At 28.7% G+C, this 27,074-nt stretch overlaps 1 protein-coding gene across 1 annotated transcript in view; it reads right to left on the reverse strand.

Annotated features, from left to right (window-relative positions):
- LOC119676320 (forkhead box protein O-like) overlaps positions 1 to 27,074 on the reverse strand; it is a 297,012-nt gene that overhangs the window by 240,539 nt on the left and 29,399 nt on the right. Inside the window, exon 3 of the mRNA XM_038087561.1 lies at positions 26,417 to 26,631. Coding sequence (XP_037943489.1) covers positions 26,417 to 26,631 — 215 coding nt within the window. The remainder of the gene's footprint in view (positions 1 to 26,416; positions 26,632 to 27,074) is intronic.

Here is a 27,074-nt window from a genome sequence, read left to right on the forward strand (position 1 = left end):
TGGGAGCTCGGACTAGTTGGTCCAGGCACATGTTGATTCGTTTGGCCATTGCTGACGATCACCATGTGAATGGATGGACTGGATTGGGCGAAGTGACGGTGGTTGAATTACCTTCTGCTTGGCTTATGCTGGCGTAGGGTAGTTTAACCAGTTGAGTTACCTGATGCTTGGCTTATGCTGGCGTAGGGTAATTTAACTAGTCATCCAGACTTCCATTTGGCCATAGCTGATGGAGGAATGGACGACGAGTCACCAACACTGTCAGAAGGCGTGTGGGACAACGAGCGTTTGGCAATTGCTGACGGACGTGGCCAGGCGTAACAGTAGGAAGGAACCCTTGTCTGGCTTTTGCTGACAAAGGTATTGCTTTATATTGATATTAGAGTTTCTAGAGATTAGCTATTTGGAATTTCTTTCACTTCAAGGTTAGCAACTTGCGCACCACTGCAAGCAATCGTCATACGACATTTCACAACATTCTACACCGTTTACAACATCGTGACAGCGTTTATGACAACATACAACATTTCACAACATCCTACACCGTTTACAACATCGTTACAACAGTTATAACACCATACAACATTTTACAACATGCTACACCGTCTACAACATCATTACAACATTCTACATCATTAGCAACATTTTCAACATCGCTTTCCACAAATGGATTATATTTTCTTATTTTTTTGTTAAATAATAAACGCTACTTTAAACAGAAGTGTTTCTATTATTTTACTTAGATAAATTTTCTTATAACGAACCCTGGTATACTCGCTGAGTATACCCCAGCTATAGATAGGGCCGGGAAAAGGTCGTTACAAGTGGCGCCCGAGCAGGGACTTGAGTTTCAGAGGGACTAGCAGAATTTGTCGCAAGAATACAAGGAGTAAAACAATGTAAACCGGAAAATTATGATTTTATCATCATACTGAATAACACAAGCTAACGTTACCACAAATGAAAATATAAACCCAAGACGGCCAAAGATTAAATGCCTCATGTCAATCATGGCCTCATCATATGCTCATGACCTAGAACAGATAAGGAAGTGGTCGGTACGTTACGACGGAGGAAAGAATTCATTGGGGTTCATAGAAAGAATAGAAGAACTAGCAGATGTTTACGCTATTAACGTAAATCTAGTTCCCAAGATGATGCCTATACTTCTTGAAGATAAGGCACTAATGTGGCATCGCTGTAATAATAAGCATTGGCAGCTATGGACAAATTTCAAAGTCGACTTCCTGAAATTTTTCATTTCCTCTAGATATTTTGAGAAATTAGAAGATGAGGTACGATTGCGGCTTCATAAACCAAAGGAAAAATTCAAGGATTATTTTATCGACATTCAAAATTTAATGCGACAAGCTTGCCTAAATTCAGATTCGCAATTAGAGCGAATATATCGCAACATGAATGCAAACTACAAAATGTACATCAAACATCAAGACTTCGCAAGTATAGAGGAATTAACAACACTTGCTGATGAATTTGAAGAACTTCACACAACACAGCACAAAGTGAGTCGAGACCGTGTTCAAGAAGAAACTATCCACAGGTGTACAGTGGTCCAGTATCCACCAACGATGCCATTACAGAATACAATGAGACTCATGTCCATGACGTCAGTACGAGTTGAAGATATCTATAGTCTAAGCCCCGTATCACCTGTCCGGAACCAGCAGCAAAGTAACCAACAACGTAACCAGTCGATAGATAAGCAAACAGCAGCAAAAGTAAATAAAATTGCAACTTCAAAGACAGCATCACTATCCAAGCCAAGTATAATACAAAGCACACAATGTCAGATTTACCCAGACAAGCATTCAGTAAAACTGCGAGAAAATTTACAAGTGCAAGCGCCATGTAAATGCCTTGTACCACCATCGCATGATCCAAAAGCAAACAAAGAGATACAAGAGTTCCAAATCCCAGAAGTACAACGTCAGCGAAATTTAAAACATATCGAAGAAAATCCGAAAGTATTTAGTCTACAGCGATACACACAAGATCGTCAAGAATCACAAACTCAAATACAAAAGGCACAACGACAACAACGTCCTAGATATATCAAACAAAATCCAGAAGTATTTCATCCAATCCAAGTAATACCAGAGCAAGTGCAAGCGCATGAAATACAACCACAGCAAGTTCCGCAACACGTTACGCCTATCGAAGAAAATAAACCAGGACTTAGTAAACATCGAATTTCCAATGCATATTCTATACAAGATCACGTAAACCTACAACTGCAAATACAAGATGTACAACAATCACGAGAACAAAAGCGTCAAATCGAAGAGCATGATTTATCATCACGTCCAACACTGCCACAACGTTTAACGATAGTACCAGAGTCATCACATGTCAATCGTCCATTGTTACCAACTTCTACAAGTTCAGAATCATCGTCGCAAATGCCACAGAGTCATTCGCAAAGTGATTTCAAATCATCGTTACAATCAAAGGAACTTGAACCCCAGCCGCCATATCCTGTTAATCAACTACAAGACACGCTAGAACACGATCAGATTGTCACTACGGCCCAAGACGAATTTTATAAAGTATTCAAAAGTCCGAAGCAACGTTACAGAAGTCAAGCTAACAGGTAGTATGTCCCGGCACGGTTCAGTTTCCCGGGAACAGTAGTGGTCGCGCTTTTACTTTCGGGGAAGTAGGGAGGGAGTGTAAGGCCCAAATTTTATTCTAAAATTTAACCCCACAAATCAAATGAATAGTCAAATATGAGTTTTAAATTCACTTAGTAAATGTTTCTAAATTCAATAAGATTTTCCTACAGTAACATCCATTTTTATTATAAACAAATGACCCTGTAAATTTCAAATTAGAGACAAAACATTTTGTATAAACGAATGACCCTGTGAAGTAAAATATGTTTTGATTAGTTTTTTTGCCGCTAATAAAAATTAGTTAAATTTGTTGTAACTATTTCTCTTGTTTGTCTGCATAAACAAATTTAAGAAAAATATTGTGCACGCATTTTTTATGTGATGCAGTTATTTTTGTTGAATTTGATTGCAATGCGTACAACAATAAGAAATTTGTTTTGACAAATTTACGGGACTTTGTTTATTTGAAAATAATTATTGTTTTTGTATGTAATGGAAGAAATTTCAAATAAAAGGGCAGCGAAATTGCCAAATCTTTCTATTTGGAATTTCTTTCACTTCAAGGTAAGTCACTTTTATTAGGGATGATAGTGGGAGCTCGGACTAGTTGGTCCAGGCATATGTTGATTCGTTTGGCCATTGCTGACGATCACCATGTGAATGGATGAACTAGTTTGGGTGAAGTGATAATGGTTGAATTACCTTCTGCTTGGCTTATGCTGGCGTAGGGTAATTTAACCAGTTGAGTTACCTTCTGCTTGGCTTTTGCTGGCGTAGGGTAATTTAACTAGTCATCCAGACTTCCATTTGGCCATAGCTGATGGAGGAATGGGCGACGAGTCACCAACACTGTAAGAAGGCGTGTGGACAACGAGCGTTTGGCAATTGCTGACGGACGTGGCCAGGCGTAACAGTAGGAAGGAACCCTTGTCTGGCTTTTGCTGACAAAGGTATTGCTTTATATTGATATTAGAGTTTCTAGAGATTAGATTTTTGGAATTTCTTTCACTTCAAGGTTAGCAACTTGCGCACCACTACAAGCAATCGTCATACGACATTTCACAACATTCTACACCGTTTACAACATCGTGACAGCGTTTATGACATCATACAACATTTCACAACATCCTACACCGTTTACAACATCGTTACAACATTTATAACACCATACAACATTTTACAACATGCTACACCGTCTACAACATCATTACAACATTCTACATCATTAGCAACATTTTCAACATCGCTTTCCACAAATTGATTATATTTTCTTATTTTTTGTTAAATAATAAACGCTACTTTAAACAGAAGTGTCTCTATTATTTTACTTAGATAAATTTTCTTATAACGAACCCTGGTATACTCGCTGAGTATACCCCAGCTATAGATAGGGCCGGGAAAAGGTCGTTACACTATTGCTAAAAATGGCGCAAAACATTCAGAGGAACAAACGAGCGAAGTACTCAGACCTCTGAAACAAATACATAAACTTCTGGACGAGCACATGACAAGGAGAGCAGAGGTAAGGTAGCGGAACTTAACCACCTGTAGAACAGTTAAAATCATGTGTAGACACATTTAAGAAGAAAAGTACATCAAGGGTGTTATATTGCCTAACCGAATGAACTGTAGAACATTAATTGGTGTGTTGACAGTTCACTGTCTGGTTGCATCACATGCCCGAAAACTAGGACTAACTCACAGCGATGCTTGTAGGAAATGCAACGAGCCGAATGCAAAGGAAACTCTGGAGCATCTACTGTGTAATTGCCCGGCTCTCTCGAGAGCTCGACAAAAATACTTAGGGGCTATCAGTTTTACAGGACTGTAGCACATACATTCTGTTGGAATCCTAATAAATTTTGCTAATGAAACGCGCATCCTAAGTGATGCATACAATCGCTAAATTGAGACTCTGATCTGGTATCCCAATGGACCTTAATGGTCTACGCGTGGCCTTTTTGATCTGCCAGCATAATCGAATCTAATCTAACATATGTCCTAGCAACTTTTTTGGAAAGTTAAAATTTTCTTTTTGATTCATTTTTGAGTACCTTATATATACCCAAGGAAATTTGTTAATTTTTTTGTTTGAAATAAAGAACTCGTTTCAATATATCACATATATGTAATTTAATATTTGTATAAGTAAAATATTTATATAAATATTATAAAAAAAAAACAATAATCCAAAATAATGAATTAATATGATTTATATATATTAAAAACAAATGTAATAAAATCAATAAATATGTAATAAATATCAATAAATATGCAGTAATAAAATATAAACGAATATATATAATAAACTAAAATTATTCAAATAATATATATTAAAAACATGAACAATATACATTACACAAGTAAATAATTAAAGCTAATGAGTTGCTTTAAACTTTGCTCTAAATCACTAATTATTGTTATTAATGAAATCAGTGTTGCCTGCCTATCCATTATATTTAATTTATACATTCACAACTAGTTTTGTATAATTGCAGATATTAAAGTAGTAAAATTAAATCAAAATAATAACAAAGTAGAAAATCGATCAAATTGATGAATGAATATTCTAATACGCGATGACATCAGATTCATTAAAATAAGCGCAAATTATAATGCCAAACTATTGAATGGAAAATCTTTGCGGCTACTGCAATCCATCAGTATTTTTGTGAACTGAAACGATTTCAGTTCAGTGTCTGGTTAGCGGAATAAAAGGGAAATACTCGTCCGTCGTAATTGTAGCGAGTTGTGGACGAACTAGAGCGACAGGAATTAAACACATGTTCGGTATTTAATAGTAAATGCACAATAAAGTACTTCACATCCTTGTTGAACTTTAGTAATAAAAGTAGAAATTATAGAAAAACTTTTTAAATTGAATATTTTTTGCAAAAGCCACTAAATGATTGTCATAAATTGTCAGAACTAAAGTACGTTCATATACGGACGTGGCCAAAAGCAATGCCACAAGTGCAAATTCTAGACAAAAAGGAGTTAAACCTAAACACACACGATAATATGGGGAAGACGCCGACGCGACTCTTCTTAACTGAACTTGGCTTAATTTAAGCAGTGCATTTATGATATTTTGGGGCAATGTCCTTTCATCAGCATAATTTGGCCCGATTTTGTCGTTATAGTTGCGCCATTGCCCTGCCCTGCCCTGCCCTGCCCTGCCTTGGCTTGTCTTGTTCTCATTGCTACTGTTCAGATTGTTGCATTAAGTGGTTCGGCTTTTGTGGTAATGACAAGTAAATTCCAGTAAATATTAAGACAGCGCAACAGACACATTTGGACAGACAAATATGACACTTATTATACATGAATGGAGATTCTTTTCTATGTGCATTGTTTGGTTTTCATAAGGAAGTTGTCAATATTGCAAAACTTTATTTTATTCATATTTTTTATATGCTGACTGTCATTTACTTTATTTTGTATTAAGTAATAGGAAAAAAAACTGAAAAAATATTTTATTCAACTTGTCTTAAATGTTTCCCTTTTAAAGCATTTCACTTGTCTTGATAAAATCGAAAAAAATATTTTTATTTGAATTATAGTTTAAATGAATAATGTAAAATTTCTATTCGTACAATACAGAAATTCTTAGAAAATCTGTAAAAAAAAGTTTATTCGACTTAATAAAGGATTAATAGTGTATATTTTTCTAGAATTGATAAAAAAAAATTATGGTTATATCAGAACAGTACCATAATAAGATTTATAATAAATATTTTGCTTTGTAATAATATGGTTAATATTTAAAAATCCATGGGGTTAACTAAAAGTCGCATTTTAATATAAACACTTCTAAACACTTTTATTCAAAAAAAAAAATTGCTTATGATAATGTATTTAATTTAGTATAATATATAGTAGAGCATATAAAATATTTTATTTAGTAATAAATCAGAAATATAAAAAAAAGCTAATTACTAATTTAATACTATGTTTACACTTGAACTTATCGAACACATTTAGCACAATTTTATATGGATTTTGCATGTTAACTGGCTAATAATGCTGCATATTTGTTGAGTCAAATACAATAGCCTAAATATAACATTAATCTCTACAATTTTTAAAAAAAAATTTGCATTATTTAGTTATACTGCATACTTTTATTAGGAATATATGTTAGTTTTATAGTTTTCATAGTTTCCCTAATAAAAAAATTAATCACTTAAAAAAATGAAAAGTGACAAAAAAACTTGAAACTTGGCTACTTGTGAACAAATACGATTAGTCATCGCTTTTAATTTGATAGGTACGAGTTCTAAGCCTGGCACTTGTAGTCCAAACAAATTATATATAACCACCTATAAACTAATTAAAATTCGTTTATTCGCTATGACCAAATTTCAATAAATTAATTAAAATTTTTGTTGTTGTCTTTTCATTTCTATTCGAACCCCACTAACTTTTAAAGAAAAAATTAACAATAAGAAATATTCTTATTTAAGAAATATATATATTAATATATACATTAATTAATATCAAAAAATATTAAAAAATAAAAGATTATTTTAATATAGTATTAATATTTTAAATAGAAATTCATTTTGATTTATATATCGAGTTTCAAAATTACGACTTAAAATCTTTAATTATTACACATTTAAAATTTAATTATGATAATTATAAATTTTTTATTTTAATTTTTTTTCATCGGCACTTTATGATTTAATTACTTTTTTGCAATTTGTTTTTTATGAGATTTTTTTTTTTGTACTTAAAGTTTTTTGTCTTGTATTTTTTGGTTTATTTATTATAGCTTTTTTAATTATATATTTTTCTTTATTAATTTTTTTATAAAGTTTTTAGTTTTGTTCACATAGATATAAATAATGAATACATTTTTTTATTAATTCTATTTTAGTATATTAGATTTTTTGTTAATTTTATAAATTTAATTTATTTACCAACTTTTATTTAATTTTTTTTTTATTAATTTTTTGAATTATTAAAGACACTAAATTTTTAAAAAAAGTAATAAAATTTGAACTTTTTTGGCAATAAAAATTATATCTAATCATGCCATCAGCATTTGTGCTACTATTTTTATTTAATTCTTTTTTTTTGTTTGTATTTAATTTTATTTTTATTGTTTTCTCCCCATTTAATAATTCATCTTGATGTGCTTAAATATAAATCTCAAGATTATGCAATAAAATTGAACAAAAAATAATAATAAAAATAAAAATGGCATAAATAAAATTAATAAAAACTAGTTTCTGTCAAAAATTCTAACTGAACCAGCTTTTCAAATATAAATAAAGATAAAAATGATGTGAAATGATATAAAATATATAAAAATTTATTGATAAATTATTTCATATAAAGAAACATGCTTTATGGCATTAAAAAAAAAATTCAAACACCAAACACCAAACAAAAACCGTAATAAAATAAAATAAAAATCCACTTGGGAAGACCTAACTGACCAGCACTAAACAGAAAACCAACAAAAATATTTATGGCGAAAAAAAGTGGGAAACAAGTTAATATGGCATAAATACACAACAAAAACTCTAAACCCCAACCCAAACCCAAACGCAAACCCAAACCCGAAACCAAGAACAGATAAACACTGTTTGGATCATGGTACATGCATAAGCCAAATAGCACAAACTGGCATTTAAGTGCGAAGAAAACATTTTTATGGACCCTTCAACAACTTAAAAAGTACTTAAATTTACAATCGGAACTACATAAATTTGAGCGTGAAGTGGCAACTCTTGGCCAGAGAAAGACATACAAATTTGGTCAAACCTTCTTATCCACACATAACTTGCAAGTGTAAACATCTACCATAGATATGTTAGTGTGGTTGTCAGGAGTTGTGGAAGTTTCTGTTTGGTAGTAAAATAATTTACTTAAAATAAAACAAGATTTTTGCAAACCTAAACTAAATAAATTTATGACTTTAAAGGCATAAAAACTCTGATCGTTGAGGCGTGGTCTACATACATTTTTATAAATTGGAATATAAAAATTAATAACAGTTCATGTTCACTTCAAAAGAATAAAGACATTCAGAGACTGCACGGTAGATCATAAAAAGATTAACTTCAGTTTCACTTAAGATTCGTTGTAATTTAGTACACGCGAACGTGTTTAAAATTTGTTGCATTTCTAGGGTTAAGAAACTTAAGAGAAATATTTATGGATGCCGCTAATAAAAATATCTTAAAACTTAAAATATAAAAAAAACTAAACGGTGTTAAATATTATGTCTAAGTAGCACTATTCACATAAAGTTGGATTTTAGGTCAAACAGAGACTTAACAATTTTATTTTACAGGTTTTTTTTTTTAATTTATTTTATATATTAATAAATATGTTTATTTAGTTACTGCTGACAATTAATTGTTTGCAAATTCTCTTAAATTATTAACCCCGTCCGTCATCACTCTTTAATGGCTCAGTTATATTGCAGCTTTAATGATTGGGGCGGGCGGCAGGAAATAAATGAAACTTAATGGTCATTTTACTGTCATTCAAAGCTCATAAATTTTGTATTGAATGGTGTGAATGGTTTTCGGATGTAGTTTGTTAACCCAAATTGGTTATTGAACAACTGTGCAGTTCATTCATATTTTGGCAACAAAAGAAGGGGAGGGTTTCGAAAAATATATTAAATACATTGTATTTTGTTGAAATATTGGCAAAAGAGAAATATTGCTATGAGCTGAAACTAAAAATAGAAAAAATATTATATTGTAAATGTAACAATTTTAATATAAATTAATAGTAGGATATATTGCAAACTATGAGTGCAAAAAATTAACTGCGTCATCAGGAAAAATCAATTTTAGGAATAGCTATAAATATAAAATTAAAAGTATAACAAAAAAAAAAAAATTTCCCCCCAAATGAGGGTGTTTAACAGCACTATATATTTATAGAATTTTTACCATTAATATATTAAACTACGGTTTTTTAACCAGTTGAGTACTCTTAAATTTTTAAAAATATTTTGTCTGGATATTTACTTCATATTATATTTTTAATATAATATAAAAGTTATATTTACTTTGTCTGGAAACTAATTTTTTAATTTTCTAATTTAAGAAAATATATTTATTTATTAATAATAAAAAAATTAATAATTTATTTTAATTTATTTTTAAATTTAAATAAATATAATAAAAATAAAATTAATAATAATAATAAAATTAATAATAATAATATTAATATTAATAATAATAATAAAAATAATAATAATATTAAGAAAAATAATATAAATAATAACGATAATAATAATAATAATAATAATAATAGTAATAATAATAATAATAGTAATAATAATAATAGTAATAATAATAATAGTAATAATAATAATAGTAATAATAATAGTAGTAATAATAATAAATCAGATAAAATTTAAATTTATTAATTTATCTGAAAACTACTTCGATTCTAAGCTATACGCAATAATTAATATTCTTTAAAAAATATTATTTATATCATATTAAATATTTAATAAATCTGGAAACTACTTGTAATTCTACAATACATACAGTAGATAATTTTCATTTGAAAATTTTTTTTTTTGCATTGATTTTAGGAAAGTTTTCAACTAATTCAACGAATTTCCTTTACTGCATCTACAAACTTAATGCGCTAAACACAAAGCTTCAATTAAAATTGGTCATTACTATCGTCAACCTGGAGAATACCTTCATTGTATTAAATTATATTATTGCCATATTTAAACAATAAATACAAGTTGTGATCATTATCTTATAACATTAGTGAATTTGTCTTTCCAAATTTGCACATATGAGACAAATTTTTTTTACCGAGCACTTCCAAATGTTTAAATAGTATTCGTTATGTTATATATCGCCTTCCGAGATAAAATTCAAGTAAAAACCAATATAATTGACAAGGATCACAATCAGATTAGAATTCCGAATACTTTTTGAGCAGTGTCAATCACTCACATACCATATATGTGTAATCTTGATAAACCAAAAACATCATTTAGAGTTTATCTATTTTTTTATCTATTATTTTTTATCTATTATTTCTTATATTATCTTATAATATACTGCTATAATAATAGTATAATTCAATTATTAAATTAATATTTAACATATGACGAATAAAACAAAATGTTCACCTCCATCGTTTAGTTTTTCGTTTTTAGAAACAATCCTACATTAGAAACTATCCTTCAATAAATAAGTGTTAATTAAATTATGTCAGAGATAACTGTGGCTACTGTTACAAAGTAAAATAAAGAATGCTGTCAAGCAGCTTATTAAAACTCATATATAGAATTATTTTTTCAGTGCAATCTGCTTTTAACATATATATACATAATTCACAGTATTTAGTCGAATAAATAGCGTTTATTTAATAACTCTTTTTGCATTGCTAAAGTATCTTTCCATTCTATACGACGTTGTTTAATGTATTAAGTTCCACCTGATTGGTGTCAAGCAGAAAATAAATTTTCCTCTGGTACATATACCATTTTAAGTGGTAATAAAATATTATTTCAACTCTTAACCTTTAAAAATTTAATTCGTAAGAAGGTATTTATATCCATACAGTTTAAAAATTTGAGCAAGAAATTAATAGTAGCTTTTACGCTAGATTCTTCCGATGAAGGATATCTGTTTCCAATAAGTAAAGTATGCATAAAAAAATAGAAATTAGTTTCCACTAGTTGTACTAGTTGTAATTGTGACAATGAATATTATGAGGACTTTCTATTTTGGTCCTTTGCTCTCCAAAAAACCAGAAGCAAGTAATAACAGTGGTGAGTCTGTTACTCAATGGTGAGTATATATAAAGCGTATCTGAAATACGCTTTTTAAGTGTATTTAATTTTAAATTAGTAGTGAAAAATTTCATTCTAAGAAAAATATGTATAATTTCTTTATATGTCAAAAACTTTGATATTTATAAAAATATTTCTACTGACCCCATCACCACGTATATAAAGATTACAATTTCTATTCACTATGCAGCAAAATAGATGATCATTCCAGTAATTTTGCAGAGAAAAACTTTACAATATTCCAGCTGTTTTATTCCAATATTTCTTACCATTAGGTGGAACCTGTTTTGGTTAAATTTAAAGCCAGATAAAACAGTGAGTTTATTTTTGTATGTACAGTCTGCGTTAATAATCCTACTAGAACCTAAAAGATATACATACTTTTTGTCTGTTAGTCCCTTCCATCATATCCCTACTTCAACATTACAATCAATCTTTGATTGTGGTTTCTAAAACATTTAACAGATATATTGTACTCCATTCCTTTCTTAAGAAAATAATTGTAGTGAAACATTGGAGTCCTGGTATTACATCAGGACTATATTTCCATGTGAGCAATATTTTGTTTTCAAAAATAAAAGTTATTCATGGGTTTTATATTTTTAAGGCAAAACTAACAGTTATTTGTGGATTTTCAAATAAAAAGCAGAGTGCATGAGTTATTTGTATGCGGAAAAGTAAAAGACATATAATCATAATTATTTCTAAAAAAGGTAATATAAAGCAAACTAAATTATTATTTTTTTGAGAATAATAAGAATTATTAATTTTTTAACGATAACTGTTATGTCCCTGATTTATATTGTATCAATAGGATACAAGCCGCTGATAGTGAGCATTCGGTAATTTCCTATTAATTTTTTAGGTTATTTGTAGAATTTAGTACCACTATATAATTCTGCATCAGAGTTTAATTTAGATTCTAACTGTGTGTATTTAAAACTTCATTCACAAAAGTTAATTCAACTACACATATAAAGCTAATTTAGTTTCTCACTGTATATATACCTTAAACACTCATCATCATTTACTAAGGTAAATAAGTCATACGTTGAAAATATCGCACTACATATGAGTTATTATACTGAATTAAATTTATTTCAATTTGTATGTAGTCAGCGCTCAATAAGCTCAAATCTATATAATAAAATAAAAAAAAAGTAAAATGCCAGTTAACAGCACCAATAAAACGAAAAATCCATAACCATTTTGATACTATAAAATTTAATAATATTATGTCTATAACATAACTAGTAATTTTACCAATGAAGCTCCTAAGGACGCATTTTGGTAACCCATTTTTCTTTTTAATTTTCCGCATAATGCAGCTTTTACTGCGCATAAATATATAAATTCTTTCTTTATAATAAAATTATAAAAGAATTTGCAACTGAAGAAATAAATTCATCAAAAATAAATTAAAAATATTTAAATAAATTCTAATTTTAGTTCTGTAATAAGAAGAGAAATGCTAAATATATTTATTTATTTTTTTAAAAATTTATTTTTACTTTAATATAAATCTTATTAAATCTTTGAAGGCCAATTAGGTATTTAAGCCACCATTAAATTTTATTTAAATATATATTTAATTTTATACACAAACGTGTTTTAAATTACTACGTTTTAAATGCATATGTATTTTTTTTATATTGTTTTTTTTGTTTTTTTTTTTTTTGTTTAATTTTAGTATATAAGAGAAATGTTAACAAGTTAAATTGCATTAAAAGCACAATAAAATCAAAGCATTCTGTTCATTTTTTGCATTTAAGTACTCGAATAAATTGTTTGAAGGCGCCAAAACACGCGCTGACACACATACCAAGAGAAACGAGTAATTCTCGCTAATATATTAAATAAAAGTTCTAATAAACTTAAAACTAAGGCGCATTTAATGCAACAAAATTATAATCATTTTCGAATGAATATTATTAATAAGTCTCAATATAAAGAAAATAAAATAAATTTATAATAAATAAAAGGAAAATATATAATATATGAGAACTATTTTTTTTTTTTAAGTTAGTGTCTAAATACTTTACTACAATTAAAGACACAATCAATTTGATTTTCATATAAACTATTAAATACAAATCAAAAGTATATTTACATATTAAAAAAAAATTATCTCCTCTATATATAAAGTAAAATTAATGTAAATATACATACATAGTATAGGCATTAGTACTTAGTACAGATTTCGTCGTACTCACTACTCGCTACTCGCCGCTACTTTTACTAGTAGTACAGCTCGCATGATTTTCCATGCAAACTGCAATACAACTTAACCTTGCAGCTGTTTATACATTCAATTATTCTAATTTTGTATAGAAAATGGAAAAAAAATAACAGGCACAAAACACCAAATCGGCAGCAATAATAATAATAATAGTAATAAAAAAAAAAAAAAAATGTTTAATATTAATTCAACATTTTTGCATATTTTTAAAGTTAAATGCGATTAATTTTAATGCAAATTATTAACTGTAAAATGCACTCTTAAAATTGGAATGCAAAGTGCAATATTTCAATTTGCAAAGTGTCTGTGGCTGTGGCTGTGTCTGTGTCTGTGCCTAACCTTCGTGTCTGTCTGTAGTAGGTATGGCGCAGCAAATTGCATGTGGTACTCTTACTCGTATGGGCGTAGAGAGCGAAGGGGGCCTGTCATCAACAAATACATCATAACGAACGATCAGATCAGATCAAGTAATTCGCAAAAAGCTCAAACGCAATTGACCGCAATGCGGAAATAAATTGCAACATCGCACTTGTGTGACGCGCCTCCTATACAACTGCACGTTGCACTTGCAAGTGCACTCGCCACTTTCGTCTGACCGTGCGCAGTTTGCGATAATTTATTGAGATAATATTTAAATACTAACTTAATTTTCATACTCGTTTCACTATCTAAAATAAAATTATACTAGTATTTAGGTAGTTAGTTAGTTGCTTTAATTGCTAAGCAACAACTACTCGTAGTTGCACTCGTTGTTGTTGCACTCGTAATATTACTTTGTAAGTTACTACTACTTACTACTACTTATTACTACTATTTTTACATACGAGCAAGCAATATGTTTCGGTAATTTTTTTTTCTATTCAATTTTTATTTTATTTTAATTTCTACATTTTTTGTTCATTAATAAAAACTCTTAATGTGTAATTTATTCTACTACGTATCTATTTGCGATTACAAATAATTCTCAGAAATTATTACTTATGAGTTACTAGTTGCTTGCAATGATCGTGCAAAAGTTGTTCGCACAAATTGCGCCATAAAAAAAAAATTAAAAAAAAAATTATTTTTCCTTTTCATTTGCAGTTTGCAGTTTGGTTTGGAGTTTGCCACAATTCTTGAGATATTTTAACTTGGTTTGGCCACGTTCAGTTCAGTTCGTCAGTTCGTCAGTACGTCAGTTCGTTTTATGACTTTATGCTTTATAAAAGTAAATTTTATGAGTTCGATTTTATGCTCCCCGCATTTTATTATGATTGTTTTATAACTTAATTGAATTTTTCGCACACCTCCTTGTCTGAAACTGCAGCGAGCAGCAGGGCCCAACACCGACCTTAACACATTTTACAATGAAGATATTTTCGTACTCGTATTCCTACTCTGCTGTGTAAATATTTGAGATTATCACTGCGGAAAACTACTATCGAGTACTGTCAATATTGTACGAGTATCTCAGTGTTTCAATATTTCAATGTGAACATTTGTGTTTAAAACACGCGCAAATTTTGTTTATCAAAAAAAAAAAAAAAAAAAAAAAAAAATAATAAATAAATAAATAAAAAATAAAAAATGTTGATTTAAATTTGTAATTTTTATAATGAATAATGTAAATTTGTAATTAGTAACAAATATATTAGTTTAATGCATATAATCGACAAAGTCGAGATTGGCACAGAATTGCTTCATATAGACTGTAAGAAAAAAATTCCCAACTGACATGAACTGCAATCGTTATCGGCTTCTATGCATTGACTACTACTGAACTATAATTAAATATTTTTATTTAATTATAATGTTATTAGGAAATAGTAATAAATTTAATAGCAATGACGTTGATGTATGACTATAAATTTAAGCTGTACTGTACTTTAATATTAAAATATAATCTCTATTTCTAAGAAAATCGTCTTTAAAAGAATTGATTACTAAAAGTACTTAATTTTTAGTTTTAAATTAAATTAAAATTGAAAGAGAACACTCAATTTTTTAGAGTATAAATATAGTATGAGTTATGAGTATCAGATAAATTAATCTTATGAGATACTTTTGTTTGATTTGAGAAGTGAACCACAAGCTACCATGGTAAGCTCACCTTCCTTGCAGTTGCTCGAGAGAATCCCAGTGTTAAGAGATTTCCGGCTTAATCGGATTGTTGATTGTAGCAACAGCATCTACCAGACATTTGATTGCTGCTCAGCATTCCAAGAAGATTACGATATTTACATATCAACAAAATGATTTTACAGAGTAGAGTTCAAACTATTTTAGTTTTCCATTGCAGTTGTTATATATAGTGTTATAGGTATATATTGCATAAATTCATAATGGACTGAAATATACAGTGTTGAGCATAACAAAAACAACCAATATTTCCTATTTTTTACTTTTCATTTAAAAACTCAAGTACATAGTTTTATTTGTTATTGGCTTAGTTATCATAAAAAAATAAAACCTACTACTTTTCATAACAGGTAAAATAATTCACAAAAATAAAGAAATATTGCGAAATACAACTGTGCAAACCTCCTTAACTCTGTATCCACCAAACAACGACTACTCAATCTGTTAATATTTCATAAATTATTGAAGTTACTTGTAATATGACAACAAAACTGCCGACTATATTTAATATAAATAAAAAAACAATTGTGGAATTGAATATATAACTATTTTTATGAATTTGTTTATAGAGACGAACGGCACTGGATCGTCTCTGCAAATAGGTCGTAGACGCAGCAGCCTAATGGCGGAACCAAAACTTAACTTTTCGCATTTCAACCTTTAACTATCGTATATAGTGTATTTAAACAACCTTCGTGCGGAATTAAAAAGCTCCTTATCAAGAAACAATCAACTATTGTAAAAACAATTTCCTCATTCCTGTCAGACAGATAGACATTCAAATGTGACCACAATGAATAGAACCCTCCTTCCTTGTTGCATCCCTTTCTTCGTATTATAAATACATTCACCCCTTTTACAACGAAGATACTATCAGCGCCTATAGGATAGGATTTTCTGCCTTTCATACTGATGAAATCCTTGAAAGAAGTCAAATAACAAAGTTCTTAAGCCACCTCCTCTTCTTATCTCTGTGAATGAATTCCTCGTGCATCTAGAATTGTACTTGACCAATTAGTGTCACGATACAGCAACATATTACACAGCTACTTGTTACCCATAAACACATAAGGGATAGTGATATTAAAATATAGAAGATAATAAGATATAAGATAAAAAAATCTGCCAATAAGGGTTATTCAATAATTGATTATCATTTTTAACTTTATAACCCAATGTGAGTCAAAACTTTCTCGCAGTGTTTCCCTAATATACATGCTTAATAGTCTTAATTTTGTGATTTTAGTTAGATTTTATTGTTAAGTTCAGCTAGAATGATCTTTTTACATCCAGCTATGAGTTTTACGACCATATATTATTCTTGCTTTGGAAGCATTTAATTTTTCTTTAAAGAACCGTTTAAGTACGATGTCATCTATCATGTGAGTATTGTAATCAATCCATTTCAAATAAATACAAAACGGATGAAAATGTTATAGTGGGATAGTTGCATAATGAAATTTAAAAGACTCATTATCGATTTTTAGATATTAATAAATTTTTCTTATATATTAACTTATAAGAGTAGCTTTGCTATGGAACCATCTGATCTTTGTTTAAATATCTGTTTAAGTATGCTGTCATTTATCGCTTGAGTAATATGTTACATCCGTCTTAAACAGATACAAAACAGATGATATTTTCAGTATGTGACAATTGCTCTAACTTATCGTTGAATTTGTTACCTTTGCGCTGTAGCGATCAATAAATTTTCCTTAAATATTAATTTATAATAGTATCTTTGCTCTGGAACCAACTGACTTCTGTACAGTCATCCGCTGAAGTATGCTGTTATCCATTAGTCGACTATTATGGTCAATCCGTTTTAAATGGATAGAAAATAAATGATATTGGTGATGACCTTTGTGCTTCAGAGATAAATAAATTTTTCTTGAATATTCATTTATAGAACAAAGTTCTTATTAAAATCTTCAGTATTTATTTATTCGGAGTAAAATTCGAATGATAAGTTGCTAATGGTATGTATTTTTAGACTACTACTAGAGTTTTCTGTATGTTCTATTGAGAACCAGATGAAAATATATATTCAACATATAAGACAAGTGTCAGAAATTTACAAAATAATTTGGAAAAAGAAAATTATTTTTATTTTAATCGAAATAATTTTAACCATGAGCCACATATTGTTAATTAAATAAAAATGGTACTAAATAAATCAATTTAATTTTGCTTTATGTTGTAGCATAAAATCTTTTCAAATTTTCCCCTGGAGTCTACCTTCGGACTGCGAAGCCAACTAATTTTAGCAAATAGTTTTCTTTTTTCATAAAATTGAATTTTTATTAGTTTGTCAACGCAGAAATCTCAGACCGACAAAACTCTTACCAGTAAACGATGACACTTGGCACAAGTTCAATGGCCAAACGGCAACGACGGCAACGACGCCATCACAAAAACCAACAAGAAACTAAGAATTTCTTTTCAATATAAAATAAAAATAAAAATAATAAATTAAATTAATTAATGCATGAATTAAATAAAAAAAAAAAAATTATTTAAGAAAAATTTAAATAAAATAAATTTTTAATTTTAAATATTTATGTGACAATTTACAAGCGGTAAAAATATTTGCGGTAAACCAAAATAAATTAATTAAAAAAAATATTATTTAACTACGTCATTTCAAAATCTGTTTTTTTTTTTAAATAATATAATTAATTTATTTTTGAAATGGCAATGGATATCTTTGTACTAACATTTTTATTGTGGGTATAGCTTGCGATATACCTCAACCGACAGCTTGCAAGATTGTGGTATGTAATTGAGGAAGTCTCAGACGCAACCAATGAATTTGCAACGTTCTACTGCGGCGCGTTATTGCATAAATTAGCAAAGTTCATATAAAATGCACTGCTGCAAACGCGAATACGACACCGAAAAACTTATAATAAATTTCAGAAGAAAATAAGAGGCAAAAGCGTGAATTCCACGCAAGACATATGCCGGATTCCAAGAAAATTTTCTACTTCATGTAAATGAAAGAGAAATTGATAGATACATCATATGCAATTTCTATACAGACATTTTAGAAAATTTTCATAGTATGTTTGAAATTAAAAACCTATTAGAAATAAATGTAATACTACTATTTCAAAACTCGGAAAAACGAGTTATTTATAACATAATATATTAAATACTAAATATTTAAATAAGCTAAAAATTGGAAATAAAAATCGGATACGTAAAACTGTTATCATGTTAAAGATTTGATATTATAACAATGAAATGTTATTATAATATCATCTAAAACATTAGAAACCCTACATTTACAGAGATCAGTAATTTATAACGATTTACTGCACGTCTTCACTGCATAGTTTATTATGATAAATGTTTAAAATAAACAGTTTATCTCGATATAAATAGGCTTTCAAGGGGAGTAGCCGCGGAGGTCAACTCAACCGTAGTGGGGGAACCACATTCATGATCACGTTAACCGCTTGAAAAAAAATCAGATTCCAAGTTGAGTTGCTTTGAAAAGACTTACTTTGATGTAAACAAAAAACTACTGAACTGTAGAATATTTAAAAGTGATAGACACAAAAAATACAAAATATTGAAGATACATTAATTGATATTTCGACTAAAAATATATTGAAGTGGTTTGGGATTAAGTGTAATGCTACTGTCTATCAATCATTCTTTCAATCATTGGTTTAGACAAGGCAGCAGTAATAGTATTAGCTGATTTATCCCAAATAGTTTAGTAAAAAACATCATTAACAAACTTAAGACATTTTTTCTTTAATTTATCATGATAAAGGGATAAAATTTAACTCATATTTATTTTAGTTGATGTTGATCCTTTTTTCGAGTCAGCACAACTGGGCACTTTTACTCTTTTATAGCTGGGGGTACTACAGGGTCCCACCCATCTTATTGACTAATTTATGTATTGCCTATAAGTTTCACGATTATTCAGTGATTGATCTAAGATCTGTGTACCTCCCCGTGCGGGAGGGATTACTCTAAGATTAGATAGTGGTAAATAAGATAGCCTGTCAATTTTCGCATATAACTTCAGGGCTCTGTCCCTTACGTATTTTTTGATCGTTTTTATTCTAAGATCTCTTAGCATGTCGTTTGTGCGGATGTACTAATTTATTTTAGTTGTGAACGGCTTAAAATGTCATCAAAGAAATTTTTAATACTTAAAAACATACTTGAAAAATCCGATTGGTTCAAAGATATGGTAGTCTCCAACGACGAATTCGAATAAATGAATAAAATGTCTCCAATAATACTTTGCGTTAATGTCTTACAAACTGGAAGCATCAATATCTGTAACGTTCATGCTCTTAGAAGAACTACTCTTTGCTGTTTTATTTTTGTTATTTTTGACTAAAATATTGTTAATTATTTTGTATACACTATAATATAGTTTTGTTGTTTGTGTAACAATATTACAACACAGACTAAAAAAAGAGGACACAGTCCGCGGACAGTCTTGAAGACAATGTCATCAAAGACAATTTGTGGCACCAAGTATATTCTTGAAATACATAAACCTCAATGCTACCATTTGACCACAAACTTATATAATAAAAATGTAAATTTGTTGTAAGTCTTGCAACAGACTAGTGATGGAGAGAATGTACTTGGGTAATCTTGAAGACAATATCATCACTGACAATTCGGACCATTAGGTATTCTCCGAACTCAAAAGCCTCAAGTCATCATATCATATGACCACAACACTTAAATAGTCAAACTGTTATTTTTTGAAAGTTCATTATTTTCGTAACACTACTGCATTATCTTTTGCAAGATAATGAGGACACTGTGCTCCAGTAGTCTTGAAGACAATATAATCAAAGACAATTTGGACCACAGGGTATTGACCATCTGCAAACAAATATGGTTGATATTCTTTTACATTATCTTCTCTATTTTATGCTCTCTTCACATAATAATTAATTATTAATTATATATTATTAAGAATATAGTTTAGCAAAGCTACCTGTGATTTAATTTCCGTGTTATCATATACAATATATCTGAAATATTAAGACAAGTACTTTTGGCAATAAAAAGTCAAAGACTAAATACTGAAGTAACATTTTGATAATCTATATTAACACATCACATAATAAGCGAGTTAGATGCTTATTAAAAAAACTGAATTCTATTGTATATAATATATTCTACATATAATTTTATATGCTATAATATATTAAAAAACATATTTTTTTTTTTAAATTTTTAAAATTTTAAATAAAATAAATTTTAAACGCAATAATAATTAAACAATTTTTAATGAGAATAAAGTGACAACAATGCACAGCCTGCAAAAGCAAGTGCTCATATAAAATTATCGCGCCAATTTTATCACTGACAAAATTCTTAGAAATGAAAAAAATATATATTTGTGAAAATTATATATAAAAAAATTCAACATAAATACAAGTACAACAACGCTAGCCATAAACCAAAAATATTAATTAGATTTAAAGTATTTTGAGCGCAGAGTACAAAATTTAATTTAAAAAAAATTAACATAAATAATAAAACTCTGGAGACCAGACTTGGCAAGATACACGCAGTCTGCGCTAAAAACAAAAATGTTTAACAAAATTTGATATACTAAAATAATATAGCATAATTACTCGTATACATTTGTATACAGAAATACAATACATCATTATATATGCTTTTTCTAATGAATGTCATTAAAAGTTATAAATTAGATAAAAGAAAAAAAAAGGATAGTTTATACTGTACAAAAATGATTGAAATATTTTAAGCTAGAAAACATTTAAGATTGACAAATGTGATTCTTTAATTTATTTAAACTAAATACATATCTAGTTATGTAGTCGAATTTTAGTGTATTGAATCAAGCACTTCTAAAGTATTTAAATTTTAATGTCGACTGCTGTTATCAGCTTATCATATATTCACTTATCGGCGTTCAATACTTATATATAAGCTTTATTAGCCGTACTTTTTTTTACACTAATACCACAATAAAATATTTTATCATTTTAATTTTGAAGGAAAAAAAGTAAAAATAGGTTAAAGTGCGGTCTTATTTATATATGTCTGAATTTATCACATTATAATCATAATCAATAATAAATTAATTATCTAAGTAGCCTTGGCAAAGTTCAAATGACCTACCTTTATATAATAGCCATCAATGAAAGAATACAAAAACATTTAAATAAAAAGGAAAAAAGACAAAATAAAAACAAAAAAAAATATAAAAACAAAAAAAAAGAAAATTAAAATATCAAAAAAATAAAATTCAAAACAATGAAAAGAAATTACAAAAAAAAATTAAAATAAGAAAATTAAAATAAAAAAATTGAAAAAAAGAATTGAAGATTAAATTAAAAAAAAAATTACAAAACAAAAAAAAAACAGAAAAAAAATTGAAGAAAATAATAAATAAAAAATATTAAATAACAAATAAAATAAATTTTAAATAATTATTAAGTCTTAATAAGCCGGAATTGATAATAACACATAAAAAGATTCCTCAACTAAGAGTATCATATTTTGATTTTGTAAATATATTCTTTCAAAATAAGTTTTTTAAATTTAAAAAAATAATAGAAAAAAAAATTTATCAACTCCAAAAGATTTAATAATCATATTTTTCCCCCTCCTAATATTTGATAGAAATTTTTCAAATCCCCTTTAAAACAAACCTCAGAAATCTTTATATAAATATATTAACAGTTTTAAATATTTGCTGTGTTTTATTTTAAGTGCTTAAGCATTAGTGCTTCGTTTTGATATGAAATTAAGCATATATTAATTAAACATAATTATTTGATTAAAAAATTAAACGCATATAATTATATCCATAAGAATTTAAGTGCATATAAGTTAATAAGCACAAGTACAATTAAAAATAAATTTTCCCAATTACAGTTTTCTTCTTCCACACCTTGCTATTTTAAGATCTTTCATATCTCAACACCCTTGGATACAACAATCCTAAAATTTTTTCTACTTTTAATTATGAAATTGTTAAAGTTTTTATCAATAGTGTAGTCTTATTTATTAATGTTACTTAAAATCTTGATTAAAATATACAAAATTGAAATTTTTTTACGTTCAATCTCTACACGATCTAACGATATAACAAAATGAATAGGAAAACATTATCTATACATTTCGATATTATCTACGAAATTAGTAATTCGTCATTTACTGCTTCTTCAAGATACATGATTAAATTTTTATTACTTTGTGTGAATGAAAATGAAAGTCATTAAAATTTGAAATGCACATACATAACATATATTGGGAAATATAAAATATTCTTTAAATAAATAACATATATGCAATGATTTCTCAATCAGAGACACAACAAAAACGATATGGAAGAGATTGTCGATTTTAAATATCAATTAAAATACATAATATCAACAAAAAGTCTACCCGAATATGTATGAATCGAGTAAAAAGAAAAATTTTAATAAAGATTAAAATTTTAATAATTTTAATAACTCTTTTTTATATTATTCTAATTAATGGAATTTTTGGCTAACCATACAGCTGTTTCGAGTATTGCTAAATACCCATCATCAGTGGTCTTGAAAATAATTCTTATATTTAATTATTAGTAAATAATTTTTTGAGGCTGCAAGTAACAAGAATCGAACTTGTATCCTGCCAAATTTGAAGCTCAGAGTCAGCGTTCATTAGCCAAGTGACCCAAAGCCGTTCTTGACTTTTATGTTCGTACATTTTTTAGAGTTTTGTTAATTTTGCTGTGAAAGTTTTTATTAACAAATTGGTTTTGCTGTTTTATAATAGAACGAAATCATAAATCAGCTGAAGAATAATTAAATTATATTTTATTTTTAATTGTTAAATTTCATTACTATTGTTCAAGTTATAAGTATTAAACAAAACGCACTTAGCTCATCTAGTGTAGACTTAAAAGTGACCCGGAACAAAATATATAAATAAACCATTTTTAAGAAGTAAAAGTTTCAGTTTTTGACTGAGAGTTTGTCAAATAGACATTCGACACACTGTTTCTCGGTAAATATGGTATATAAAATGGACCCAACATTCTCCGATACAAATCCTTCAATTATTCCACCACGCCGCATTGTCCACTTCATTTAAACCAATAAGAGTAAGCAAAGACCCTGTATTTTGCTTATTTAAAAGCAATACTTAATAAACCATAAATTTCTATATTTTTATGCAACTTTTTAAAGCTCTCTTAACCAAGCGAAAAAACTCATAATTTGTAAGTGAAACACTACAACATTCAAGTTGAAGTTTCTTTATTTATTGTTTGTTTATAATAAATGTAAACAAATGATACAACATAAATTAAAAAAAAAAAAAATTAAAAGTGACTACAGCAAAAAATAACACAATGAAAATAAAATCAAATTCGTAATAATAAAAGAACTAAGCCAAAAGCAATGGCCGTGAACTTGACTTGCAAAACAGCAACGATAATAATAACAACACAAATTAAGTTGAAGTAAAAAACAAAACAAAAAAAAAAAAACAAAAATGTAAAAAATAAAAAATAAAAAATGTGGCAACAACACACAAAAAATGTAAACAAATAAAAACAAGGAAACAGCAACAAACAAAATGCAAAAAAACTTTGCAAATTAAATGGCAAAGCAACAAATAAACAAACCGCAAAGTGCAAATTGCAAGCTGAAAACTGCAAGTATGTATATCCGCATAAAGCGAACGAGACGAGGGGAGAGATGCGAGTCAGTTTATAAACAACAGACGCAGCAACGTAAAATAATACACGCAAAAAGCAGCTAATAGACCAGCTGTTAGATAGACGAGCGGATGAAGGGATGGACGGTTGCATGACTGGACCGACAGTCAAACGAAGACACACTTAAAGTGCCTTAATTAAATTTTGAATTATTGTGCAGCTTAACGGTTTAACAGGTCTTTATGCCACAATTCAAGCTACTTTCAATTTAAAAATGCGGCCTGCTTAGTGTCGCCTAACGTCTTACCCCTCCGGAGCTCTTGAATAGCGAATAGTAGGACTGCCTGCAACTAATCGCTGCTAGTTCTGTGGTATTTCAACTCGTCGTTGCTGCTGTAAAGTAACCAGTTTTTATTTTTATTTTTATTATTTTTTTTTTTTGTATTGTAAATGCCACTTCCACTATTTGGAATTGAAATCACAGTGATATTTCGCAGTTGATATGACTTTTAATATATTTTCTGGGGACCCGATTTACGACAAATAATCATTATATTGTAATTGACACAACATATACTTCAATTATTTTATTATATAATAAAATATACGACGTTGAACAGCCTAAAGCAATTAAATATTCATTGACAATCATAGCCGCAAAGGAGTGTTGGTTAGATAGACGAATGGGGAGTAATGCAATCAGATTTAATTAATATATTTTATATTTGATTTGAGTAAATTTGAGTACGGTACACGTGTACTTGATATTCATACATTAAAGATACAAAAATGTTTAAATTAAATTGACAAAAAATATTATTAGATGCAATAGAAATTAAATTGTTACATTATAGATTAGGTATAACAGGTTTCAGATATATGACCTATTAGTTTTTGAAAAAAAAAATAATTATACATCGTCTTAGAATACAGTCATGTCAAAGAAGGACTATTAGGCACCATTTTAATAAAAACTAATGTACAAAATTCTATTAGATTAGCTCAAAAACTAAAATACTAAAGAAGTAGACTGTCGTACAAATAGACAGCCCCGTGGGGATTAATTTAACAGGAATCATGAAATGAATTTCAAATATAAATAAATGGGCTAAAACATGGTTAGGTGAGAGTAGAGTTAAAAGAAGAACTGTTGTTTAGAGTAAGGAGCGGATGAGGAAATGACTGTTTAGCCCACATGGCTATAGTCTGATCTGAATTAGATTATGACAGTTTATGCTTCCTGGGAGATATAAGTCGGAGATCTTCGTTTCTATGCAACTTTGGTCTCAAAGAGAAAACTGCATCGATGTGAAAGTCTGTTAGTTTATGTTTCTATTTGAATGCTTTGTTGTTGCTACCATGGCAATCAGTTATCATGTAAACATAATTTAAAAAAAACAATCGACGGGTGCATCTAGGAAGTCAGACTCTACTAAAGAAAATCCCATTCAAATAATAGATATTGTTTAATTAGTAGTTGATTATTCTCTTTTAGTTGATTTTTATTTTAGATTCTGCACGAAGGTAGTCAACATATGACATGCGATGGTAGCCGGTAGCAATCCGGATACCCGTGTTTTGAAATAATTGAATATTATTTCCATGGGTCTTGCAAAGTAGTGGGGTCTATACTAAAGTTGCATAGGCTACAATAGGATATTTATACGTGTGCAGGAACATGGCTTAATAGATTTGTTTCTTAACAATTCTTAACAATTTAATAAAACTTATAGTTGAGAATTTGTATATTAAAAGCCTTATTTCTGTAGACAATTGGAAGTTTCTATTTATCACTATCATCAAAATAAATTGGACTTACTATAGTCCACATTATTGTATTGATAAACTCACATAAGCATAAAATTTTCAGTTTAGATTTAAAACTAAATCCAATTTCTAACCAAAACTAGAAATCGCAATTTTTAATGTAATAAGTAATATAATATTCTTACCTTCCAGCCAGCACTACTATTTGAATCACCTTTGTCTTTAAAGTAAGGCACATTTTGCACCATCCATTCATATATTTGACTTAATGTTAATCTTTTATCAGGTGCTGAACCAATAGCGTGCGTTATGAGATCCGCATAGGAGAGATTTCCCCATGCATTACGACGAGATGAATTCTTTTTTGCAGCATTTACATTTGGCACGGCTTGTTGTGAATCTAAAAATGTATCAAAAATTAATAATTATAGATTAAATGGTAAATAAAATATTGCATATATATTATAATTGCACCTGTTTTCATATTAGTATTTCTAATTTCACTACAAATTATTTAGAAAACATTTCTCTTAACTGAATAGCTTATAGTTATATGGGAGTAAAAATTATTTTAATTAAAGAAAACGAGATGGATGGAAATACACTAGGTACAGATAATGAAATCTTACCACCTGAAAGAGTCATAAATTTTAATAGGGTTTAAATGCGTGTGAATGTTTGGAGATGAAAATTTTTGGAAGATGTCAGGGGGAGTAGAGCTGCAGTTGAGAAAAGATATATTTACGAGTGACAAATAATTGTTTAGCCAGTGGTTGTTTTCAGACATCCGTTGGATCAGGACAATTTTTACAATACTACGGAAATGTGTTCACCTTCAGTGAT

The sequence above is a fragment of the Teleopsis dalmanni genome, chromosome 2 (assembly GCF_002237135.1).
Source record: "Teleopsis dalmanni isolate 2A chromosome 2, ASM223713v2, whole genome shotgun sequence".
NCBI classification, from domain to species: Eukaryota; Metazoa; Arthropoda; class Insecta; order Diptera; family Diopsidae; genus Teleopsis; species Teleopsis dalmanni.